This window comes from Myotis lucifugus, unplaced genomic scaffold, assembly GCF_000147115.1.
Source record: "Myotis lucifugus unplaced genomic scaffold, Myoluc2.0 scaffold_56, whole genome shotgun sequence".
In the NCBI taxonomy this organism is placed as follows: Eukaryota; Metazoa; Chordata; class Mammalia; order Chiroptera; family Vespertilionidae; genus Myotis; species Myotis lucifugus.
Window position 1 is genome coordinate 6,556,078 of NW_005871104.1, and position 22,892 is coordinate 6,578,969.

The following is a 22,892-nucleotide window of genomic DNA, read 5'->3' on the forward strand; positions in this document are numbered from 1 at the left end:
TGTGAGACGTGAATCCGAGAGGCGCCTCTTAGAGAAGGCAGGTCTGGGTCCTGAAGGGCACACAAGCTGAATCCAGGAGGACTCCCTCCCAGGGCGGCGAGCGTTCAGTCTTGGGGAAGAAGGGGGGACACTGAAGAGTTAATTGGGGACCCATTGGCCCTGGGCCAGTTGCTGACTCTGGGGTGTCCAGCTCATGAGACTTGGTCAAAAGACTGATATAGAGTTGGGGTTTTTTCTCCTTTTTTGGGGTGAATGGGATGAAGCTTTCTGAGTTCAAGCTGTGCTCCCCTAAGTGTATTTCTAAAGCAGAATTTTATAGGCATGATGTGCAAAAGGGCTCCATGGGAAAATGTTTGGAAAAAAACTAGAATAAGCAAAGATAAGCCAGTTTCTTTATCTCAGAATTTCTCACAGCTTTTAATGTGTTAAGTCCATTATGAAGCTCCAAGAGGGAATATGCCCTCCCTTAAATGTGCATTTGTTTGCTTATTTTTTGCCTTTGCCAAGGTTTTTGTGCGTGGAGGCCTGTCTTCACTTTGGGAGGGCTGGGCTGGGGATTATCTGGTAGATGAGCAGTGAGCATTTCTTCTTAATTTCACAGTCTATGAAATCAGATTGGTGCTTGGAACTGTCCGTTGGAGGTATTTATACCCAGAAATTGGCAGATGCTACACATCAGGGCTTTTTTGCTTTTTTCCCCAGAGAGCAGTTGTTGAATACTTGCGGATACACCGCTGTTTGGTGTCTCGGCCCCTTCTAGACAGGAGAGTCAGGGCCTCAGTGAATAAATGTTTCGCCTCCCCTCTTCGGGGCTCCCCAGAAGCGTCTCTCCTTGTCTGAGGATCCCAGGGCTGGGTGAGAGGTAACCCTGCTCTCTTCCCTCCTTCCAGAATGACACCTCTGGCGAATACAAGAAGGCTCTGCTGAAGCTGTGTGGGGGAGACGATGAGTAAGTGGGTGCTTGGCCCCGGGGCAGTGGCCTTGGGGGGCGGCAGGCCAGGGCTGTCCTGGCCCTCACCCTAGTGGATGGAGCGGATGAGCTTGGGGATTCCCCGAGCCAGGAGCACCACGCGGGTGAAAGTCCGAGTGTCTGTGTGTGAACATGAACGTGGCCTTGCACATGCGATGTCTGCTCCTGGAACGTCAGTCTGGGGGTGTGAACCAGGAACCAGAAGATGGGCCCAGGCCTGCTTCATGGCTGCTCCTCAGTTTCGTCATCCGTTAAATGGCAAAAATACAGATGCCTGCTCTCCCTACTCATGTATTCAGTATATTTTACAAAGTGCCTTCGTGGGAAGCACCTAATGACGTCTGCGGCCTAGAAAGGCATACAGACCAGGGCCTATATACGGGACAGTCCTGTGGGGGGAAGGTGTGAGCCTGTGGAAGCACATAGAGGTGCATAGCCCAGGCTGGGAGAGGCTCCTGAGGACAATGAGGCTGAGGCCCAAGGGCGGGGGGCGTGTTAAGTCAGCATCTGCAGGAGAGGGTTTGGGATGGAGGAAAGGCCCTGAGATGAGAGGGTACAGCCTAGTTTGGTGTGTTTGTTTTTTAATCCTCACCCGAGGATATTTCCCCCAATGATTTCTAGAGGTTAAAAGGAAGGAAAGAAGGGGAAAGAGAGCAAGAGAAACATCACTATGAGAAAGACACATCAATTTGTTGCCTCCCACACAGGCCCCCACCTGGGTAGGGAACCTACAACCGAGATATGAGCCCTTGACCGGGAATCGAACCCATGACCCCTCGGTCCACAGGCCAACACTCTAACTCCTGAGCCAAACCAGCCAGGGCCAGCCTGGTTCATTTTCATAACTGAGGTCGCACTTGTGTAGAGAGCGGGCAACAAAGGTGAGGCCGTGAGGGAGCAGGGCTGGGGGGCTCTTCCTGGCACATGAGCCGGGTAGTGGGCCAGTGCAGAGATGAAGTTGGAGTGTGACTTGACCAGTGTGCTAGGGTGGGAACTGTGGGGACTGAGATTTCCCTGCCCTCCTTCCATCTCTGAGTCCCTGGCTTGCCAGGGTCCAGTTAAGTAAGGGCTACAAGAACCTTGGTTCCCCTTGGTAAGTGCCACAGGGGGTGGTTCAGTTCAGATGTTGACTGAGCACCCGACATGCCAGGGGCGTTGCAGGAGCGAGTGGTGGAGGTGATGTGGCCATAGCTGGGCATGGCCTTTTCTGAGAGGGGAGACTTGAATAGGAATCACTCAAATTACAAGGAAGAGGGGGAGTAGAAGGATTGGAGAAGTGCTGTCCTGCTTGGGACCCGGGCAGGAAGGCTGTTGGGCAGAGCCAGCATTGCAGGGGGTCTCGAGAGAGGACAGCAGGCCCTCAGAGATGGAAGGAGGGAGGGCTCTGGTGAATGGGTGAAGCATAGGCTGGGGAGAAGGTAGATGGGTTTACTGTGTGTGTGTGTGTGTGTGTGTGTGTGTGTGTGTGTGTGTGTGGTGCCTACGATGACATTCCCTCCTGTCCTCCCTCACCCCCTCCGTTCCAGTGCTGCTGGCCAGTTCTTCCCGGAGGCAGCGCAGGTGGCCTATCAGATGTGGGAGCTTAGTGCAGTGGGCCGAGTAGAGGTCAGACCCTCCCCATTTCCTGCTTGACCACAAGCTTCCACTCTCTTGCTCGCACTTTCCTGCTGTTCTGGTTAGCGCCCAGCTGCCCCCTGCTGGCCAGCACAGGGTTCTCGCATCTGAAGCTTCCTTTTCTCCTGGGAGTGATGAATCTGTGTGGGCATCTGCTTCCTGCACTGACTTCTAACACGCTGGGAAGGGTTCTGGCCCACTAACTGCTAACCTGGCTGGTTCCATGGAGGGGCCTGTTCCATCCTGGGTCCGACAGTTGGGCTGAGGAGGCATGAAAGCTGGGAACAGAGGGGCACCCAGGGGTGCACCGGAGGATTCAAGGTTGTTCTGACCACCCTCGGAGCCAGACTCCACAAAGGGCGAGGACGAGAGTGTTCACAGAAGTGCCTGGAGCAAACCACTCAGGAGTGGGAGCACGGGGCCACACGGAAATATCCGGGACCTTGGATACTCGCTGTGCCCCCTTCGGCAGGTCCCCGCTTCTCTCCGAGCCTCTGTCTCCACCTTTATAATGAGGGTGTTGGACATGGCGGTCTCGGTGCCCTTAAAGGGCTCTTGGGCTCTGATGTCCTAGAACAGCGTTTCCCAAATTACAAGGCAAGAGCTGCCATTGCATATCTATCACCTGGAGTTACATGGGAAATGAGTTTAGCCGGGAGAGGCGGGCCTCCGCAGCACGAAATAACACGGAACCTCACGGGGCGAGAGAGCTGCTCCTCTTCTTTTCTTCACTCTCTCTGGTCATGTCACAGAGAGGGTGTTGGTCGGTGCCACGTCCCATCCACACCTGCTGATTTTCCTTAGAGAGAGAGAGAGAGAGAGAGAGCCGAGCGAGCCAGCTCCAAGCTCCGAGTCTTTGCTTTTGGCAAGAAAGGCACCTGCTTAAATGTGGCGATGCGTATTTGACAATGTGGGTTTTTTGTTTGTATTACATTTATTTTCCTGGGCTTATAGAATGTGATACCAACTTCCTACCTGGGATAGTGATATAAATTATGTTATTCATTCATCAATTTAACAAGTATTTTTGAGTGTTTACTGTGTCCGGCACTGTTGAGGATACGGCAAAGAACAACCTGGACAGAAAGCCTTGCCCGTGAGCAGCATTTCAATATATTTCAAAAGGAATGCTTTAAGGAAAACAGAAAAGAGATTGAGTTCAGTAAAAAAATTAAATAGCTTAGGGTGTATACAAATATGGAAAACAAAGTGAAGGTCATTCAGGGGTGACTAACATTTGGGAAACACTGTTCTAGTATTCCAGAGCATTCCTGTTGTCTTTTCGGGGGGTGGTGGTTCTTTAAGAGGCAGGAGGGCCTTGGGGACAGGACGAGACTGAGGGACTGGGGAGGCCCCAGTGGAGCCAGGGCAGAGCTGACTGGGCAAGAGCCTGGACACTTGGCTTGCCCGGCACTTGCCGTAGCTCTGTCTCTCTCCCTCTCAGCTCTCGGGCAGGGGTCTGTCTGCTATGCCCTCACTCCTGCCTCTTCCCCCCAAGCTGCTTGGTTTGGGGCTCGTGGGGACAGCCTCCCCTCCCTCGCATGCTCCTCTCTTGGCCTGGCCCCCGGGGGGCCTCCAAGCACCTGCTCAGTCTATTTCTGCTTCTTGCAGCTGAATGGAACCGTGCGTCCAGCCAACGACTTCAACCCTGACGCAGATGCCAAAGCGCTACGGAAAGCCATGAAGGGGCTTGGTAAGGGGCTGTGAAAGGGACCAGGTGCCTCTGGAGCTTGGCAGGGGGCCAGGCAGGAGCGAGAGCAGAGGGCTCAGCCCTGGGCCCCTGAGTCTCCTCCACCCTCCTGAGGAGGCTCCTGGCTCCCTGAGTGGAGGAGGCATGGCCAGGAGGGGTTGGTGAGGGACTTGGCACAGTCCCTTCCCAGAGACCAAGGAGCCCCTCAGGAGCAATGTCCTAGTGCAGGTGGAAGGTCCACAGGCCTGGGCTCTTGTCCTGGCTTTGCCACCGACTCACTGTGTGACTTAGGGCAAATCCCTCAAGCCTCCCAAGTCTCAGTCCCCCCACGTGCCGAATAAGGGGTGTGGACCCTGTAACCCAAGAGTCCCCAGGCTCAGGTGGGAGCGCCCCCTGGTGGCCACCCCTTCCAGGCCTCCATTTGCCCTGTGGGAGAACTACCCTGGGGGTGGATGGATGGCCCGTCCTCAGAAAGGCCCTGGGACAGCATCTAGGGTGGGGCTTCCATTGCCCTTTCCCCGCTTCTGCCCACGGGCACCTCCCTGGGACCTGGGGTGAAGGCCCCTGCTCTCAGGCCTCATTTTCCTTTGTCTCTTGGGAAGGATGGTATCTGCTGAGTGTATCTAGGACTCAAAGATAACAGCATAAAGATGCTTTTGAGAGACGGAGTTCTGTGCCAGAGATTGACAGGGCCCATCAGTGGGGAGCGTGGGGGGAGCTGGGCCGCAGGCCTGCCTCTGAGCCCCGTGGCTTTCTGACTCAGGAACCGACGAGGACACCATCATTGACATCATCACACACCGCAGCAACGCCCAGCGGCAGCAGCTTCGGCAGACCTTCAAGTCTCACTTCGGCCGGGTAAGGGACTCAGCCTGGGACCTGGGCTGTCTGTTGGCCTGTCGCAGCCAGCTCTGCACCGTGGGGCACCTGGGTCTTCATGGCAGGGGGGCCCCCTGTGGTCACGTGTTCTGAGAGCATCTCCATCGCTGGGTATGGAACACATCTGTATCCCCCCAGTTCCTTGTGGTCAGCAACACTCGTGTGAATGGCTTGGAGTTGCTGGAGGCTCGGCTCTGGGCGAGGTCGAGGGTATAAGTTGTTTTCATGCAGTGTCTCGGGCATCCCACAGTTCCCTCTGCACAGAGAGGCTTCAAGGCTGAGTGTCACTCATCATTGTGCCTTCGTGGCACCTGCTTGCGGCTGGCGTGTTTGCCCGGGATTGAAGTGGCACTGTCGCCTTTCCTTCCCTGTCTGCTGCTCCAAGGAGAGCAGGACTTCCTCCGGGTTGTATTTTCTCCACCCTCTTTTGAGTTCCTCTAAACAGTAAACCCAACATCAGCAAAAAGAGACACAGGCTCCCATGAGCCCTTGCCCCCACGGGGAGCCCCTGTTTCCTCCATATAACCTCCCTGACCTGGGTCACATGTGGGCAAGTGCTACTGTTGGCGTGACCTCGGCTCTGCCCTTTGCAGGACTTGATGGCTGACCTAAAGTCAGAGCTTTCTGGAGACCTGGCGAGGCTGATTCTGGGGCTGATGCTGCCACCGGACCATTACGATGCCAAGCAGTTAAAGAAAGCCATGGAGGTACAGTGTGGGCAGCAAGCGGATGGGGTCCAGTCCGTGCAGATGCTGGAGGGACACAGGGGCTCCTCAGAGCCTAGATGGGTTGGCTGTAACTCCTTGGTAGAGCCCCTCCCACACCCAGTTCAAGCTGGCGTGAACACAGAAGGGGATGTTGGCGCCTATAACTGAAAATTACAGGACGTGGTCTGGTTTTAGACATGGCTGAATCCAGGGACAAAAACAATGTTAAATGGATGGACTCTTGTCTCTCCCCAACCCTGACTCCCCTCTCTTCTGCGGCTCCTGACTCTCAGCCAGCCTTTCTCCCCATGGCGGTGTGATGGCTTGTGCATATCCTAGCAGTGGGCACCTCCAGTGGAAAGAGTTCCTTCCTCCCAGGGATTCTGCCTAAGTCTCAGCTTTTACTGTGGTTGATTCGAGTGGTGCCACATGCGCAGTAACCAGAGGGGTCGGAGGGAGCTCCTGGAGCAGCTGGAGGAAGCAGGGTGGGTCTGGAAGGAACAGCAGCAGCCGTTGGAGTCTGTATTCTAGTCTGGCCCGGCCACACGTACTGTGTGCTGCTGGGCCGCTTACACTTCTAAGCCTGTGTGCCTTCAGCTGTGGAATGGAAACAGTCATCCCTGCCCTCCAAACGTGGGAGAGGGTCACGTGCGGCCACAGGTATGAAGGGCGCCGTTCTCTCTGAAGACTTCCCTGCGAGTAGCGAGAAAGGGCGTTCTGTCCCAGCCCAGCTGTTGCTGAGGCTGCTTTGCTTCCCAAGGCTCCAACGGGGCCAGGAGCCAATACCCTTTAATAAGAGCAGTTAGTAGCACCTAACTTGGGCTGCGTGTTTTCGCTTAGTGACTTGTCCCAGCAACCCACGAGGCAAGGCTCTTCCTTTTTTTGTCCCCATTTTACAGATGAGAAAACTGAGGCTCAGAGGTTAGGTTGCTTGGTCAAAGTCACAGCACTGTGAAGTAGTAGAGCTGGGATTCGGATCAAATCTGTCTGGCTCTAGAATCTGACTTGACAACTACATGAAATTGTCACCAGAAAGGGACCAGGACCAAGGCAGGTCTGCCCCGCACGGTCTGGAATGTGTGGGTTCTTGACTTCATGCAGGAAAAGATGTCACAACACAGGTCTAGGTGATTTTGAGAGTATGTTTGTTAGAGCTGGGGACAGTGAAACAAAGGAAGCTTAATGTAGAAGAGGCACAATCACAGCAACAGGAGCAAACCTGGGCTGGGCTGCGTGGACTCAGGAAAGGAAGTTGCAGAGGCAAAAGAAGTGAGCCATGCTGGGCTGCATGGACTCAGGAAACAAGTTACAGGGGTAAAAGGAGAATCCTTAGAGACAGCTTCCAAGGGTTAGCCCAGGACAAGCTGCCACTGCTCCCCTGGTTGCAAGTCTCATGGGGACCCTTAGAGTTTAGGAGAAGGAAAGCAAAAGTATGCACCCGAGGAAAGGGGCGGTGTGGGTGTGCTCAAGGGAGAGAGCGCACACGAGGTCTTGAGGGTTCGAGTCTCTTTTCTAAAGGTGGGAGTTTTAGGGGAGGTCTCGGGGCAGGGTCTCAACAGAATATTCAGTAGCTTTCCAGGCGTGTCCTTTAACGTGCTGATGCATCAAAGTCGGCCTATAGCGGAGTTTGGGAAAATTCTCCGGTCAGCTTCACTGCTTTACTTTTATCGTGGGTTTGTCTGGCTCTAATTGGGCTTTTTTGTTACTTATTCCCCTGATTTCATCTGTTCTGGAGTTTGGCTGGCAGTGATGGCATCAACTGGGTCTCTGTTATCTGTCTCCCTGACAGGGGATTTAAGCTACTCACTCTCTTGTTGGGGAACCATCTGCTCCCAAGTGTCCTTGGTTAGGGAAGATAAGATCTTGTGATTCATTAGCTCAGCCGTATGCAACTGTTTTTGTCTCAGTTTCCCTCATTCCACTTGCCAGGAGTTTTCCTAATTTCTTACTATCCTGCCTCAAAATCACTAGGGCTTTGGCCTCTGAAGGATTTAAAGATAAACATTCCCTGGCAAAGCAAGTTGAGATTATTGTCTTTTTAAAACTCCTAGACAAAAAAGCGAATAACTTTAAAAAAAAACACAAAAAAAACCCACAGAATTAAGAGAAGGATGAGGCTAGACCAGGGGTGGGCAAACTTTTTGACTCGAGAGCCACAATGGGTTCTTAAACTGGACCGGAGGGCCGGAACAAAAGCATGGATGGAGTGTTTGTGTGAACTAATATAAATTCAAAGTAAACATCATTACATAAAAGGGTACGGTCTTTTTTTTTTTTTTTTTAGTTTTATTCATTTCAAATGGGCCGGATCCGGCCCGTGGGCCGTAGTTTGCCCATGGCTGGGCTAGACCCTGGGTGTCTGGGCACTGAGGATCAGGCTGACCTCACCAACGCAGCTTTTAATAAAGAGGCTGTTAAAGATCTCAGGCAGCCTCAGTCTGCTTCAGGGCAGAGAACCCAGGGATTAGTTGACCACTGGGCAGTAACCTCCCAAGACAGAGAACACAACTCCCCTGTTTGTTTGTTTGTTTGTTTGTTTTCCTCACCCTAGGATGTTTTTTTTATTATTGATTTGAGAGAGAAAAAGAGAGAAACATCAATGTGAGAGAGAAACATCAATCGGTTGCCTCCCATACGCGCCCAGACCAGAGATTGAACCTGCAACCTAGGTATGTACCTGACTGGGAATCGAACTCGAAACCATTAGGTGTATGGGATGACACTCCAACCAACTGAACCACCCAGCCAGGGCGACTTCCCTGTTTTTATAGTCATAGCCCCGCAGCCTGCACAGTGAATGGCATATGGCAGGTGTTTAACAGATATTTGAATCTACCGATCGATTAGTCCATCAGTCTTGTCGCCCTCCCTCAAAGTGGGGACCTTTGAGTAGTGGGTTCCCCAGCTGCCTCAGTCCCGAAGACCTAATGGATCAGTCCATGTATCACTGATACATCCAAATATAAATAAATAGAGCATATTTTTTTCCTTCTTTCTTCTGACAAAACCGTATGTGTTCACTGTGAAAACTTGAGAAAATATACACCGAGCAAATGAGAAGAAAATAGAAATCATCTGTGAGCCCTCATCTACCCAGAGACCAGTCACGGATCCTGTGATGCGTGTCCTCTGTTCCTTTTATATACTCGTGTGTAAATATTTATATTCCGATATGTACACGTGGTATATGCATTTTATGTACAAGTACCCATATGCCATATATTCTTTTCATTTTAAATTTTGAGCCAAAGCAATTTTTGCCCATCGAGTGTGGCTCAGTGGTTGACTGTCAACCCAGGAACCAAGGGGTCACTGGTTTGATTCACGGTCAGAGCTCATGCCCGTGTTGTGGGCTCGATCCCCAGTAGGGGGCATGCAGGAGCAGCCAATTGATGTTTCTGTCTCTCTCTCTCTCTCCCTTCCTTCCTCTAAAAATCAATAAAAACATTTAAAAAGAAAAGCAGCAATTTTTGTGGGAGGTTCCGGAAATCTTGACAAGCTGGCATGTTCGCCCCTGATTGGGCCAAGGTCTGTGGTCGGGGCTGCGTCGGGTAAGGGGAGAGAATCCCGGAGGGCTTGGTGGTCTGAGTGTTCACCTCCTGGTGGTTCTCGGAGCATGCGCGCCTCTGCACGCGGATCAGGGCTGTGGTGCCGATGCTCTTCACCTTGACATTCTAGGGAGCCGGCACCGATGAAAAGACTCTCATCGAAATCCTAGCTACTCGGACCAATGCTGAGATCCAGGCCATCAATGAGGCCTACAAGGAAGGTGAGTCCGTGGGAAGGAGGCCTGGGCCCAGCACTACTGGGAGGCGGGTGGGCGAACAGCTAGGTCCCCCAGCTTCCCGCCTCACCCGCAGCTCTGCCCACAGCTCTGCTGTCTCCCTTCTCTCAGGCCAGGAGGCTTTGATAAGTGCCGTGGGTGATGCCAGCCCTGTGTCTGGGCAAAGGGTGCTCCAGACAGAGGCCCCGCCGGACAAAGGCCTGAGGGTAGAAGAGTGTCTGGGAGTTGAGGGGAGAGAGCACCCCGGAGAGGAAGGGCAGCTCGGTGGGCGGCCTGAAGGCCTGTGCTTGATTGCGTGCCACACCATTGCCATCTTGAAATTCTTACTAATTTTTTCACCAGTGACCCTATATTATTCTGAAGAACCTTCAATACCGATCAAGAGTGTTTAAACTTTTTCTCTTGAAAGCAGCTTTAAAATGGTAGAATTTGTGAGGTCAGAGCTGTGCTTGTGGGGCCAGCAACTGTCATGCAGGAGGGAAGGTGGAAGAGAGAATGAAGACAGGGAGGCTCTTTCATGGGAGAGGCGAGACCTCACCTGGGACAGGAGGAGAGGGTGGTGAAGGACCAATGGGCATATCAGTGTCAAGATCAGCAGACGGCTGAATACTCCCAAGAACCAACTACAGACTCCTTCATCCCCACCACCCCCGCAAGTCTGGGCCTCTAGGTCCCCCCATCAGTCTTCTTGGCCCGCAGCTGCCCACACCCCTTTTCTCTGTCTCAGACTATCACAAGTCCCTGGAGGATGCTCTGAGCTCAGACACATCCGGCCACTTCAGAAGGATCCTCATCTCTCTGGCTACGGTGGGTGATTCATGGCCCCAGGCCTGCTGGCCCTCTGGGGCCCTGGGAGGAGGGCAGGGTTGCTATCTGGGGGGCAGGGGACAGGAGCCCAATCCTGAGGAAGAGTGGGGATCTTCCCTTCTTGCCAACTCAGTCCCACTGCGAGGCAGTTACTTCCTCGTGTAAAGCCTTCTCCACTGTTCACTTTTCAAAGCTGGTTTGGTGCCACCTTCTCCGGGCAGCCCTCCCGGGATGGCCCTCAGCCTGGCTTTCTGGGCACTCGGCTGACAAGAGGAAACCATGTGGGTGACCTTTCCCTGTGTTGTTACCCAGGGGCTGCCACCACCATCTCTTGAATTCTCACAGCCCAGGTGCCAGGCCCTGATGCAAGTTAACTGTGTCTGAGTCGGGCCTTGGGCCAAGTGCCTTCCAGACGTTCACATGCAATGCTCACGAAGCCGACCCCATGAGGGCCGGATTATTCACATGCAGTGCTCACGAAGCCGACCCCATGAAGGCCGGATTATTCACATGCAGTGCTCACGAAGCCGACCCCATGAGGGCCGGATTATTCACATGCAATGCTCACGAAGCCGACCCCATGAGGGCGGGATTATTCACATGCAGTGCTCACGAAGCCGACCCCATGAGGGCCGGATTATTGTCCCCACGTTCCAGCTGAGGGAAAGGGCTCCTGTGGCTGCTGAGGGACAGAGAGGGTGGATGTCTGGGGCCTGACCTTTCCCACTGGTCCTGCTGCAGGGGAACCGTGACGAGGGAGGAGAAGATCGGGAGAAGGCCCGGGAAGATGCCAAGGTGAGACCCCAGCTGCTTCAGCTGACATCCGTCCATGCCAGGCCCTGGCTCTGGGAGTGGGGAAGGCTCTGGCAAAGCCATGGGTGGTTTGATGGGCAGACACTTGGACTCTGGGCCCCTTGCCCCTTTCCACCCTAGAAGTGAGATTTTGAGGGCCCTCAGAGCTGTCAGAGTCATGTTCGGGGATGGGGTGCTGGTCTTACTGGTATTTCTTGTGTGAAGAGTTAGTCTAAGAGTCCCAGACCTTGAGAGCTGGAAGGGACTTACAGATCATCCAGGTCAAACTCCTCGTATTACGAGGGAAAACAGGCCCAGAGAAGGCGAATGACCCCTGCAAGTCACACCGCAAATCAGTAGCCCGGGTGAAATTAACCCAGAGGGAGCAGGTTGGGGAGTTTGCTGGGACGGGGGCCTGAGCGCTACAGCTCCTAGTTTATTATTTATGAAATGGGACCAAGGTTCAAGGTCATATCCTGGGAGAACCTAGAACGTGAGTTTACCAAGGGCTGGGATCTTTGCTTTGCTCACTGGTGTACTGAAATGGCATGTGATCAGAACGCAATATATATTTGTTGTTGAGTGAATAAGGGGGTAGGGGGTTCTCTCGGGTCTCTTGGCTTCTCTGCTTCTGCCTTGCTCCTAAGGCTTGGGGAGCTTGAAGTCTGGGGGTGGCTTCCCACAGAGGCTGGACAATCCCAAATCCATTGTGCCTGAGTGTCCCTATGGCTGGCAGCCCCCGCTGAGGCCATCCGCACTGTCCCCACTCACCTGTGCCTTAATCCCAGCTCCTTCTGGCCTGGCTCAGGTCCTGGTCTCTGTCTCTTTCTCCTGAACCACTCCCAGCCCCAAAACTCTAGGTCCAGGGATTGGCACAGACACCACAGCCTGCGGATCCAGCCCCTTTTACCGTTGTGGGTTGAAGAGAGCTCTGATGGATTAGGAGTCAGGTCCCAGTTCCACCAACAGAGGTGTGGAATGTTACTGCAGCACCTGAGCCGGAGGCATCCTTAGCTGTGACCTGACAACTATAGAACTATTAGAATGCTTACTAAGTGCTGAATATGATGCTAAGACTACTTTGTACTTTTTTATGCCCCCTCCCCTTTTTATTGAAGGAAAATGAAGCTCCTTACAAATCCAAGGGTACAATGTCTAAGTGCCCATAGTGTGATTTGAACCCAGGCCTGCCTGACTCAATATAGTTATTTCCCTGCACCTTCCGAACCAGTCGTCCAGGTGTCCAGCCCCTGGTTTGGGAGTCCGCTGCCAGAAGCTGCAGGGTTCCGTTCATGGGTCTGCCAGCTGCATCATGAGTCTGTTTCAGGGACTAACCTGGGAGCCCAGCCCCCTAGAGTGGCTTTCTGAGGCTGGATTTCATTCACTCATTCAATAGAGTGGCCCTATGGTGCTGCTGAGGGTCTCTGAACCTGGCTTACTCCTTAAAGCTCACCCGAAATCCATTGTCTCAATGCTTCTGGAAATTTGGTGCCTGGTCTGCCTATGAGAATATGCTTCCAGTTGCTACCAGCAGGGGGCAGTGGTGAGCCTCGCTTGCAGCTTTGGGGGAAGAGAAGGGGTGAGAGAGAACCTGGGTGGAAACAACCAAAGGAACCAGAGCCCTGCCCCACTCCGCTGCCTTTCCAGATGCTAGACCCTGGTCTTAGTTCCTTATAACTAGGAAAGTTACATGCATTCTTTTGTAGAAACTTTAGAAAATAGAGACAAGCAAAATAAATACAAACTCCAGAACCTAGTCATAACCATTGTTAACATTTCGGAACATATCGTTCTAGTTGTCATTCCTGATTTATAATAGTTAAAAATGTAAAAATAATATCCTGATAAAACTGTGGCATATTATATTTAAAAATCACCATCATTTAATGGCTATATACTGTCCCATTTAAGACCTGCCAGACTTTATTTAACCAGCCCTCGTCCGAGCAGCCAACTCTCTTATCACACGCGTGACTTTTTCCCTTGACTCGATTTCTAGAGGTGAAATGGGAGTGCTGGCGGAATATGTATCCAAAAATTGAAGGCATTTGGTAGGCAGAACCACGTTGCCCCCTGAAAATCTAGATAATGCACATTCGTTCTTAGCAGTGTTTGCTTGTCTTATGCCTCCTCCTTTCCACGCTCTCACCTGGGCCTCCAGAACAGGCTCTTAGGGCTCTGGGTCTGTGGTGAACAGGTGACCCATGTCCAGTGTTCACCTCCTGCCCCACAAGCATTGCCAATAGCTTCCCTTTCACTCTCCGTGCTCCGGTTGGAGCGATACATAATATAGATAATCTAATTGTGAAATGAATTGTGGCCATACAAAAGAATACCTATAACTTTTCTAGTTATACTCTAAGAGTGAAATGAAGATTTGTGGCCAGTTTTAGACAATTTGGTCCCCGGATGGTATTTTTTAATATGACAGCACAATTGAAATGTAATTCATCCACCATACCAGTACAATGACCCATTTAAAATGTACACTTCAGTGGTTTTTAGTGTCCTCACAGCCTTGCGCAACCACCACCACAGTGACTTTAGAACATTTCATCATCCCCCAAAAGAAACTCTGTACATACTACAATTACTCCTCATTTCCTCGCAGCCCCCCAGCCCTAGGCAACCACCGATCTACTTTCTGTCTCTAAGATTTGCCTATTCTGGGCATTTCACATACGTGGAATCATGTAATATGTGGTCTTCTGTGACTTTTCTTTCACTTACTATAACATTTTCAAAATTTATCCATATTATGCCACATATATTTTTTCTTTCCATTGCCAAACAATATTTCACTGTATGAATATATTGTTTTTTAAAAATCCATTTATTAGCTAATAGACATTTGGGTTGTTTCCACTTTAGGGCTATTACGAATAATGCAAACATTTGTGTACAAGTCTTTGTGTGCACATATGTTTTGTTTCTTTTGGGTATATTTCTAGGAGTAGATGACTTAACTTTTGGAGGAACAGCCCAGATTAATTTTTACATGAAGTAGCTGGGCTAATGAGGAAAAGTTTTTGTGTTGACTATCTGGAAAATTATTTTAGTAACCCACTGCATTTTTCGTATTACAAATACTATTATTTTAAAGGTGTTTTGAAAAAACATATGCCTGAGGTTCTCTGACCCAAGTAAATGAAGAATGTTTGATACCTTAATTCCTTTTTCTTAAAATTTTTAAAACATCTCCCTCTTTTAAAATAACATACTAGGCATTTTTAGCATAACTTTTTAAAAAATGGTGGCAAAACGTGCATGACACATAATAAAAATACATATAACGTACAATTTTCCGTCTTAACCATTTGTAAGTGTCCAATTCAGTGACAATAAGTGCATTCACATCGTTGTGCAACCATCACCACCGTCCATCCGCTGAACTCTTCATCTTGTAAAACCGAAACTCTGTGCCCATGAAATAACTGCCCATTTCCCTCACCCCAGCCCCTGGCAACCACCGTTCTACTTCCTGCCCCTGTGAATTTGACTGCTCCAGGTCAAATAGTCACCATCATCCAGTATTTGTCCTTTTGTAACTGGCTCATTTCACTTGGCATGAAGTCTTCAAGGTTCAGCTACGTCATTTTGTTTGTTTGTTTCTTACTGGGGTTTTTTTTAACCTTTTTAAAAATTGATTTCAGAGAGAGGAAGGCAGAGGGAGAGAGAGATAGAAACATTAATGAAGAGAGAACCATCAATCAGCTGCCTCCTGCATGCCCCCCACACTGCACATGGAGCCCAAAACCCAGGCATGTGCCCTGACCAGGAATCCTCCTGGTTCAGGGGTCGACGCTCAGCTACTAAGCCGGGCAGTTTTTAATGTAGAAAAGTATAAGTAAAAACCAGAAGCATCCCGTAAACCTAGTAGCCCTGATAACTCCGATTTGACATTAAAATAAAAAATAAAAATAACATACTCGCATGCTGAGCAAATGTAAGCATAAAACTTCAGAGAAAATAAAATAAAATGCAAAAGCTTCCCCCCACAGTCCCCCTCAAAGCTGACCGCGGTCAGCAGTGTCCTGACCGTCCCTCTACGCGACTTCCCAGGAAGTAGGGAGGAGCGAGTGTGTGTTCGTCTCCTTATCTAGATAAAAGGAACACTGTTAGCCGCAGTTAGGCACTCTTAGGCTACACTTTTCTGCTTAATTTAAATGGAAACTCCTTATCAACACTGCAGGCCGCTCTCGTTCTTTTAAATAGCTGTGTGGGTTTCCTTTCTCACATTGGATGAGCCATGCATGGCCTGGGTAACAAGCCTTAGTAATGGTGCCCGGTTGTTCCGTTTCGAAGACTGCGGCGGCACCGTGCGCCGTCTCCGCGGACCTGGCCGGTCTGTCTGTGAGGCAGGTTCCAGCCACACCGCTGCTGGATCCAGCAGCACGTGCCGTTTAAGTTTTGGTGGACATTGCCGACTTCTGGAATGAAAAGAAGCTTTCCAAAGCAGAGAGCTGTTGGGGAGTTCATGAAGAGGATGGTTTTGGTCTGTCCGACAGATGAAAGGGTCGGCAGTTTTGGGAACGTGGGCAAAGGCAGAACTCAGCCTGGGGTGCACAGGGATGGCCACATGTCACACCCCAGCATTCCAGGTCGTGGTTCTCGCCTAACAAAATCGTGTCCCCACAGAATTTGTGCTCGGCATGAGGCAGCGATGAACACTGTCCCTGTAAAATGACTGGCAGGCTGGCACTGCCCCCTGATTGGCTGTGTGCCCTGTAAATCCCCTCGCCTCCAGGCCTCAGCTCTCCTGTCTGCTCTCTGTCACTTGAGGGAGCGAAGTGGCAGGTCTGAGGACCCTCCACCGAGCGGGGGGCAGGGTGTGAGGAAGTCTGACTGCTCAGGGCTTGCAGAGGAGCACACTAGGTCTGGAGTTGCCTGGGTTGCCCGGGTGACGAGTACCCTGCTCTGTGTCCTCTCCTCCCCTCCCCTCTTGGTGAGCATTTTTGTAATGAATTCCCAGGCCTATCCCCATGTTGATCTCCAGCCCAAAGGTCAGGGAACCATGTTTTCTCTCCTCCCTGCTCCCATTGAGGTCCCAAGTCCCCTTGGGGCCTCTCGGGACCTCTGCCACCCTGAGCCAGGCCCCTGTCCCTGCACCCCAGGGCCCCCAGAGCCACCCTCTCCGGGCCTCCTCTGACTCTTGCCTCCCCCCCTCTCTCCCCCCTGCTCTCAGGTGGCTGCTGAGATCTTGGTGAGTGCCGTGGTCTCCCTGTGGGTTAAGGCCTGCCTGAGTGAAGTCTGATTGTGCCTGTGCCTCTGGGCGGGGCTGAGGGGGCAGAGTCAGGCGGTGATTTGGGGTTTGCCTCGCAGCTTCTCTCTCTCCTTTAAGAACCCCTCTGGGTAAAACATGGGCCAGGCAAGTGTTTCCCTGACTTTACCACTCATTCCCCACATGATTTGTGCTACATACCGTGAGTTGTGAATATTTCCTTTAAATAGACTCTTTTTTAAAACCTGAAATCAGTTATTTTTAAAGGGAAACTTTAAATCAATGTAAATAGAGCTGTAGCTGGCTAGATCATTGTGGAAACATAGATGTGGTGTGTTAAAGTCTGTGTGACATTCCGACACTAGGGAAACACTAGCTGGGCCATTTTTCCCTGCCCGTGTGCACTACACGCTTCCCGCGTCTCCACGCCCAGTGCCTATTTGCCCCTCCCCTGGGTCGCAGTCCTCCGCCCTGAGGCTCAGCCCTGTGTGTCAGTCCCCAGGGATCCTGGGAACTGGTGGGGGTTGAGGAGGCCGAGGAAGGAAGAAGGGGCCAGTGTCAGTGCCCCTGGGTGGCTGGGTTAGCCCAACTCCTAACTGCCCGCGGCCCAGGCAACGACATGCAAGTGAGAGATAACCAAGGCCTTCCTATGTCTTCCTCCCCACTCCTCGCACCCACTGTCCCTGCAGGAAATAGCAGACACGTCCAGCAGTGGAGACAAGACCTCCCTGGAGACGCGTTTCATGACGATCCTGTGTACACGCAGCTATCCGCACCTCCGGAGAGGTGAGCCGCACCCCTCCCCTTCCAATCCGCAGGAAGACCCTACATTTGTCGACCACACCGGCTGGGCTGGACTGTCTGGATTTGAGTCTCCCACTTAGCCCTGGGGCCTTCAGCAAGTTAGTCAGTATCTGTGTCTTCGTTCCCTTAGCTATACACTGGGATGTTAGCTCTACCACGCATGACTGCTGTGAGGATATAACAAATGTAATTCACAAAAAGCACTTAACACAGTGCCGGGCACATAGTAACTGCCTCAGTGTTATCATTAGGATTCCTTAGAGCAGTGGTTCTCAACCTTCTGGCCCTTTAAATACAGTTCCTCATGTTGTGACCCAACCATAAAATTATTTTCGTTGCTACTTCATAACTGTAGTGTTGCTACTATTATGAATCGTAATGTAAATATCTGATATGCAGGATGGTCTTAGGCGACCCCTGTCAAAGGGTCGTTCGACCGCCAAAGGGATCTCGACCCACAGGTTGAGAACCGCTGTCTTAGAGTCATCTCCGTCCCAACTTGACACAGGAGGACGCGAGGCCCAGAAACGGGGAGGGGTCCTCCAGGGTCGTTCAGTGAGTTCACGGTAGAGTTGTGACTGGGAGCCACGCTCATCTACTGCCCTGGCCCTGTTCCTAGAACTTGTCCAAGGCTCTGGGGCAGTGTCTGACTTGACACGGTTTGGCTCTGAGCCCAAGGCAGCCTGAGGTCAGAACTCGCTCCCTCAATGATGGTGCACTAGGCACAGCCATACCTGCTGCCCCTTTCCACAGCCTGTGGGCGGAGCTGGGTGCGGGGGAGGGGTGATCTCCCCCCTCCCTCTGAGCTGAAGCTCACCCCCCCTCTGGGGCTTCTCTTGGGGCCAGTCTTCCAGGAGTTCATCAAGATGACCAACTATGACGTGGAGCACGTCATCAAGAAGGAGATGTCTGGGGATGTCAAGGACGCGTTTGTGGCCATTGGTAACTGGCGGGGACCAAGGGAAGGGGCTCGAGGTCCAGGGCAGGGACTGGGGCTTTGGGCACATGGGCAGATTCCTAAACACGTGGCTGTGGCAGCTGCCTAAGCGACTGGTACTGGAACATCAACACTGCCACTCACTGGCTCCCGCGGTCCTGCCTCTGTGTGATGGAGCGGTGGGCAACAGGAGGGCTTGCTCCAGGCTGCAGGGCAGGGGAGGAAACAGCTCTCCCTGCAGGAGAAACCAGGAGGGCAATAGCGGGCTGGGTAGGGGCGCAACGTGTGCAGGACTGCAGTGTACACACACACACGCAGACACACATGCACAGACACATATATACACACACACAGACACACATGCACAGACACATATATACACACACACAGACACACACACACACATACACACACACTCATACTGCACGCTCACCTTTTCCTCCTCCCAATACCTAGACCTCTTTGGTTACTCTCTTCTTGCATGATTTGAGTCCTTTTTAAAAATTTACTTTTTTATTTTTCAATTACAGTTTACTTTCAGTATTTCGTATTGGTTTCAGGTGTCCAGCATAGTGTTCTGTGCTTTAACATAGAACAGTAACATACTTTACAGTGTTTTCCCCGGTATTCCCAGCACCCACCTGGCACCATACATAGTTATTACAACATTACTGACTGTCTTCCCTGTGCTGTACTTTACATCCTGTGACTATTTTGTAACCACCAATTTGCACTTCTTTTTTTTTTAATTTGTACTTAATCCACTCACCTCTGTTACCCACTCCCTGATTTGAGTCCTTGACTTTGAAAACGTCTTTCCTGTTCTGGATCTCAGTTTCTCCTTGTTTAGAAATGGGTGAGTGGATATGAGCACAGGTTGAACTTGTGTTTGTTAGCATTAATGAGAAGTAGTATCGTTTTTAGGACTATAAATTGCATTGCATCGAAGCTCGTGTGTTTTTGTTCGTTTGTTTTTTAATCTCACCTGGAGGTATCGGTGGAAGATTTCACATAATTGCCATCAATTATAAGGCACATTGATTTAGAGATGTTAACATTTTAGAGATGTTTGGAATAGATGAAATAGAGATATTGTTGTTATTTAGCATTCAATGGGCCTTTACCCCCTGGGCAATACCTAGGGGGCAGTGTAGCATAGTGAATCAAGGTCAAATCCTTGCTCTGCCACTTTGGGGAAGTCACGAAAACCCTGTGCCTCAGTATCCTCCTCTGTAAAGTGGGAGAGAATAACGGTATCCAGCCCATAAAGTGGGTTTATGTAAAATTTAAATGAGTTAATTATGTGTAGACTGAGAACACTGCTCTCCTGGCACACAGAACGCACTGGAGAAGTGTTAGCTTTTATTGTTATTTCCTGCCGGGCCCTGTGTGGAGTTAGTCGCACACAGCTTTTGTTGAATCCTCTTGAGGTACTTTTATCAGCTTATTTTACAAAGCGGGACCTGTAGGTTCAGAGAAGTTACGTATCAGTGGTGGAGGCAGGACTCAAACCAGAGGCTGCCTGAGCCAGAGCTCATGCTTGCGGTCACCAGAACAACTGGTCTTTGGGCACTTTCAGATCTTGTTCTCCTCATGTTTCTCCCTCTTTCCTCTCTCCTCCCACCTGGAACGAGCCTTCATGCACACGCGTGTGCACACACACGCACACACACACACACCACTCCACATCACTCCTCCGTGGCAGGGCCAGGGTCCTCTGAGGCAGGTGAGCAGGCTTCAGGTTTCAGGGTTGGTTGCTGAGGATGGAAGTTTCTGCCAAGTTTGCTCCTTAACCAGATTGACTGAGTCCTGGGCCTGGAGTGAGGGTGGGCTTCTTGGAGGAGGTGACACAACTGGGGATGTGCATGTCAAGTACAGCCTTGCAGGATGGGGTGGGGTTGCGGGGATAAAGTAGTGGAGGGCAGATGGGAAACTCCATACCAGGAGGACAGAGGCACAAGGAAATTCATAGTGTGTTCCGAGAACAGGGGAACAAGAGCGATGAGACAGCAAAGGGAGGTAGGAGCTCTTTTAGCCAAGGAGCTTGGGATCAGTGTGGAAGGTAGTAGGGAACTACATACAGAGCTTGGAAGCTCAGGGTAAAATGGGACCTTTCCCACGGGTTCCTAAGCCTGTCCCAGGGAGGGTGCAGGACTGACCCTGTGTGACTGTGATCTTGGGGTGCACAGCTCCACCCTCTTGCCCCCTGCCCTCATCATAGAAATACTTTTATCCAGAGTCATTCTGGCTCTCTGGGACTGGTGTCTGAGACACCCCCATGTGTGCTCTGGAGCCTTGAAATCCCTCAGCAGCCAAGAGCTAGAGACCCCCAGGCCTTGAGAAAGGCTGGATTGATACAGCCAGACAGGCATTATCTGGGGATCAGGGGCTGCTGACCATCCTGATTCGTGCTAACACTAAGACTGCCCGGGCAAAGAGGGACAAGTTGGTCCCCTACCTCCAGAGTTGCAATGCCAGCACACCTGGGGTGGGGCATGTGAATTTGCATTTCCTCCACCTCCCCAGTGATGCTGTCCAGGACCATTGTCTGAGAACTCTGCTCGAAATATTCCTTGAATCTGAGCCGCTAGGGTGGAGCCTAGCACCTGAGTTTTAAACAAGTTCTCTAGGGATTCCCATGCGCTTAGAAGTTTGGGGCCCAGGGCCTGGGTTCATGAGGTTTTCTTCCCTTTGAGTCCCTCTGCTCTCCTTTGGTTAGCTACAAGCACCTCAGCAGGGAGTGAGTTGCAACCCAGTGAGAGCCAGAGGAGGTGGCATCAGGAAGGGGAGTGAGTGTGCCAGGCCCTGAGTATGACCCTGGGGTTGGCAGTGACTGGGGGGAGAGGGAGTGGGAGAAGAAAGCCCCGCCCAGAATCTGGGCACAGCTCCTCTGACCAAGTTCCCTGCATCCCCCTCCTCTTCCTGCAGTTCAAAGTGTCAAGAACAAGCCTCTCTTCTTCGCTGACAAACTTTACAAGTCCATGAAGGTAAGAAGACGTGCTCGTCCGTTCCTTCCGTTTCCAGCACGTCCACCATCCCCCAGAGCAGCACTGTGACAGCTGGGTTCCCATTGGATATTAGGCAGCATCTGCCCTGTGTCTGGCTCTAGGATCATAGTTCTCAGCCCGTGGGGGGAGGGTGGCCCTGCCCCGGGAACATTGGCAGTGTTCTGACACATCTTGGGCGTCACCGCTTGGGGAGTGACAGCTGCTTGCACCTGGTGGGTAGAGGACAGGGGTTGCCAACAGCCTACAGTGCACAGGAGAGATCCCATAGCAGAGAACGATCCGGCCCCAGAGGCCAAGGTTGAGAAACGTGCTCTGGGGACACGGGGCTGAGTGAGAGGGACACAGTCTGCCCTCTCAGAGCTCACCTTCCAGCAGGTGACACAGTGCCTCCTATGAAATGATCACAAAAGGTAGCAAGTGCTCAGCTCTGGGTCTGGCCCTGGTTTCCCAAAAACCCAGGCCACGCTGGCCACCCTCTCAGCCCAGCAAGTGGAGTCTCAGCTGCTGACAGAGCCTGGGGAGGCTGCGTGGTGAGAGCGAGCTGAGAGCCCGATCAGCCTGCAGTCCCCAAACGTGGCACCATTTACTTGGAACTTACCATGTGCCGGCTCTGACTCCTAACATGAGCGAGCTCTCGGGGGGCAAAGTGGGCCCCAGCTGCCCACACAGTCCCTGCACTGTGCCTGCTCCTTGAGCCTTGTGTTCCAGAGCTGCTGTAACAAGTGACCACAAATTGAGGGACCACAGAACTTATTCTTTCATGTTCTAGAGGCCAAAGGGCAAAGGGAAGGTATTGGCAGGATTGGTTCCTCTGGAGGCTTCGAGGGAGAAACTCGCTGGTGTCTCTAGCTTCTGTGGTTGCCGGGAATCCTGGTGTTTCTTGGCTTGTGGATGAATCCCTCTAGTCTCTGCCTTTATCTGTATCTGCTGTGTCCATGTCCATACATCCTCTTCTTTTTTTTTTCCTTTTAAATATATTTATATTGATTTTAGAGAGGAAGGGAGCTGGAGAGAGAGATAAAAACATCAATGATGAGAGAGAATCATTGGTTGGCTGCTTCCTGCACGCCCCCTACTGGGGATCAAGCCCAAAACCTGGGCGTGTACCCTGACGGGGAGTCAAACCATGATCTTCTGGTTCATAGGTCAATGCTCAACCACTGAGCCACACCAGCCGGGCCATCCTTTTCTTATAAGGACACCAGTCACTGGATCGAGGGCCACCCTAACCCAGTAGGACCTCAACTAATTACATGGGCAAAGACCGTATTTCCAAATTAGTCTCATTGTAAGGTTCCAGGTGGATGTGAATTTTGGGGGTACACTCTTTAACTCAGACAAGCCAGTTTTGCCTGTCTGGTCAGCCCTAAGCCCAGGGGGATTGGGGTCAGGACTGTTTGTGGCAGACAGAGGCAGGAAAAGGGAGAGAGGCAGATAGACATCCTCTAGTCCTTGCCTGACTTGGCCTTGTTTCTTCTCCTGCCCTGTGTCTCCCTCATGCCCGGCTCTACCAGGGTGCCGGCACGGATGAGAAGACCCTCACCAGGATCATGGTCTCCCGGAGTGAGATCGACCTACTCAACATCCGGCGGGAGTTCATTGAGAAATATGACAAGTCTCTCAACGAAGTCATTGAGGTGAGGAGTGGGGCTAGAGGTCAGTGGGGAAGGAGGTGAGAG

General features: G+C 51.6%; 1 protein-coding gene across 2 annotated transcripts in view; it reads left to right on the forward strand.

The window, feature by feature from the left end:
- ANXA6 (annexin A6) overlaps positions 1-22,892 on the forward strand; it is a 48,927-nt gene that overhangs the window by 24,788 nt on the left and 1,247 nt on the right. The window contains exons 13-25 of one of the 2 annotated variants that reach the window (XM_006089124.3): positions 891-949; positions 2,497-2,575; positions 4,196-4,277; positions 5,038-5,132; positions 5,747-5,860; positions 9,539-9,629; positions 10,372-10,451; positions 11,193-11,246; positions 16,429-16,446; positions 17,154-17,250; positions 18,115-18,210; positions 21,134-21,192; positions 22,728-22,850. In XM_006089124.3, the coding sequence (XP_006089186.1) occupies positions 891-949; positions 2,497-2,575; positions 4,196-4,277; positions 5,038-5,132; positions 5,747-5,860; positions 9,539-9,629; positions 10,372-10,451; positions 11,193-11,246; positions 16,429-16,446; positions 17,154-17,250; positions 18,115-18,210; positions 21,134-21,192; positions 22,728-22,850 (1,047 nt within the window). The remainder of the gene's footprint in view (positions 1-890; positions 950-2,496; positions 2,576-4,195; positions 4,278-5,037; positions 5,133-5,746; positions 5,861-9,538; positions 9,630-10,371; positions 10,452-11,192; positions 11,247-16,428; positions 16,447-17,153; positions 17,251-18,114; positions 18,211-21,133; positions 21,193-22,727; positions 22,851-22,892) is intronic. The other variant, XM_014456180.2, reaches the window with a different exon arrangement.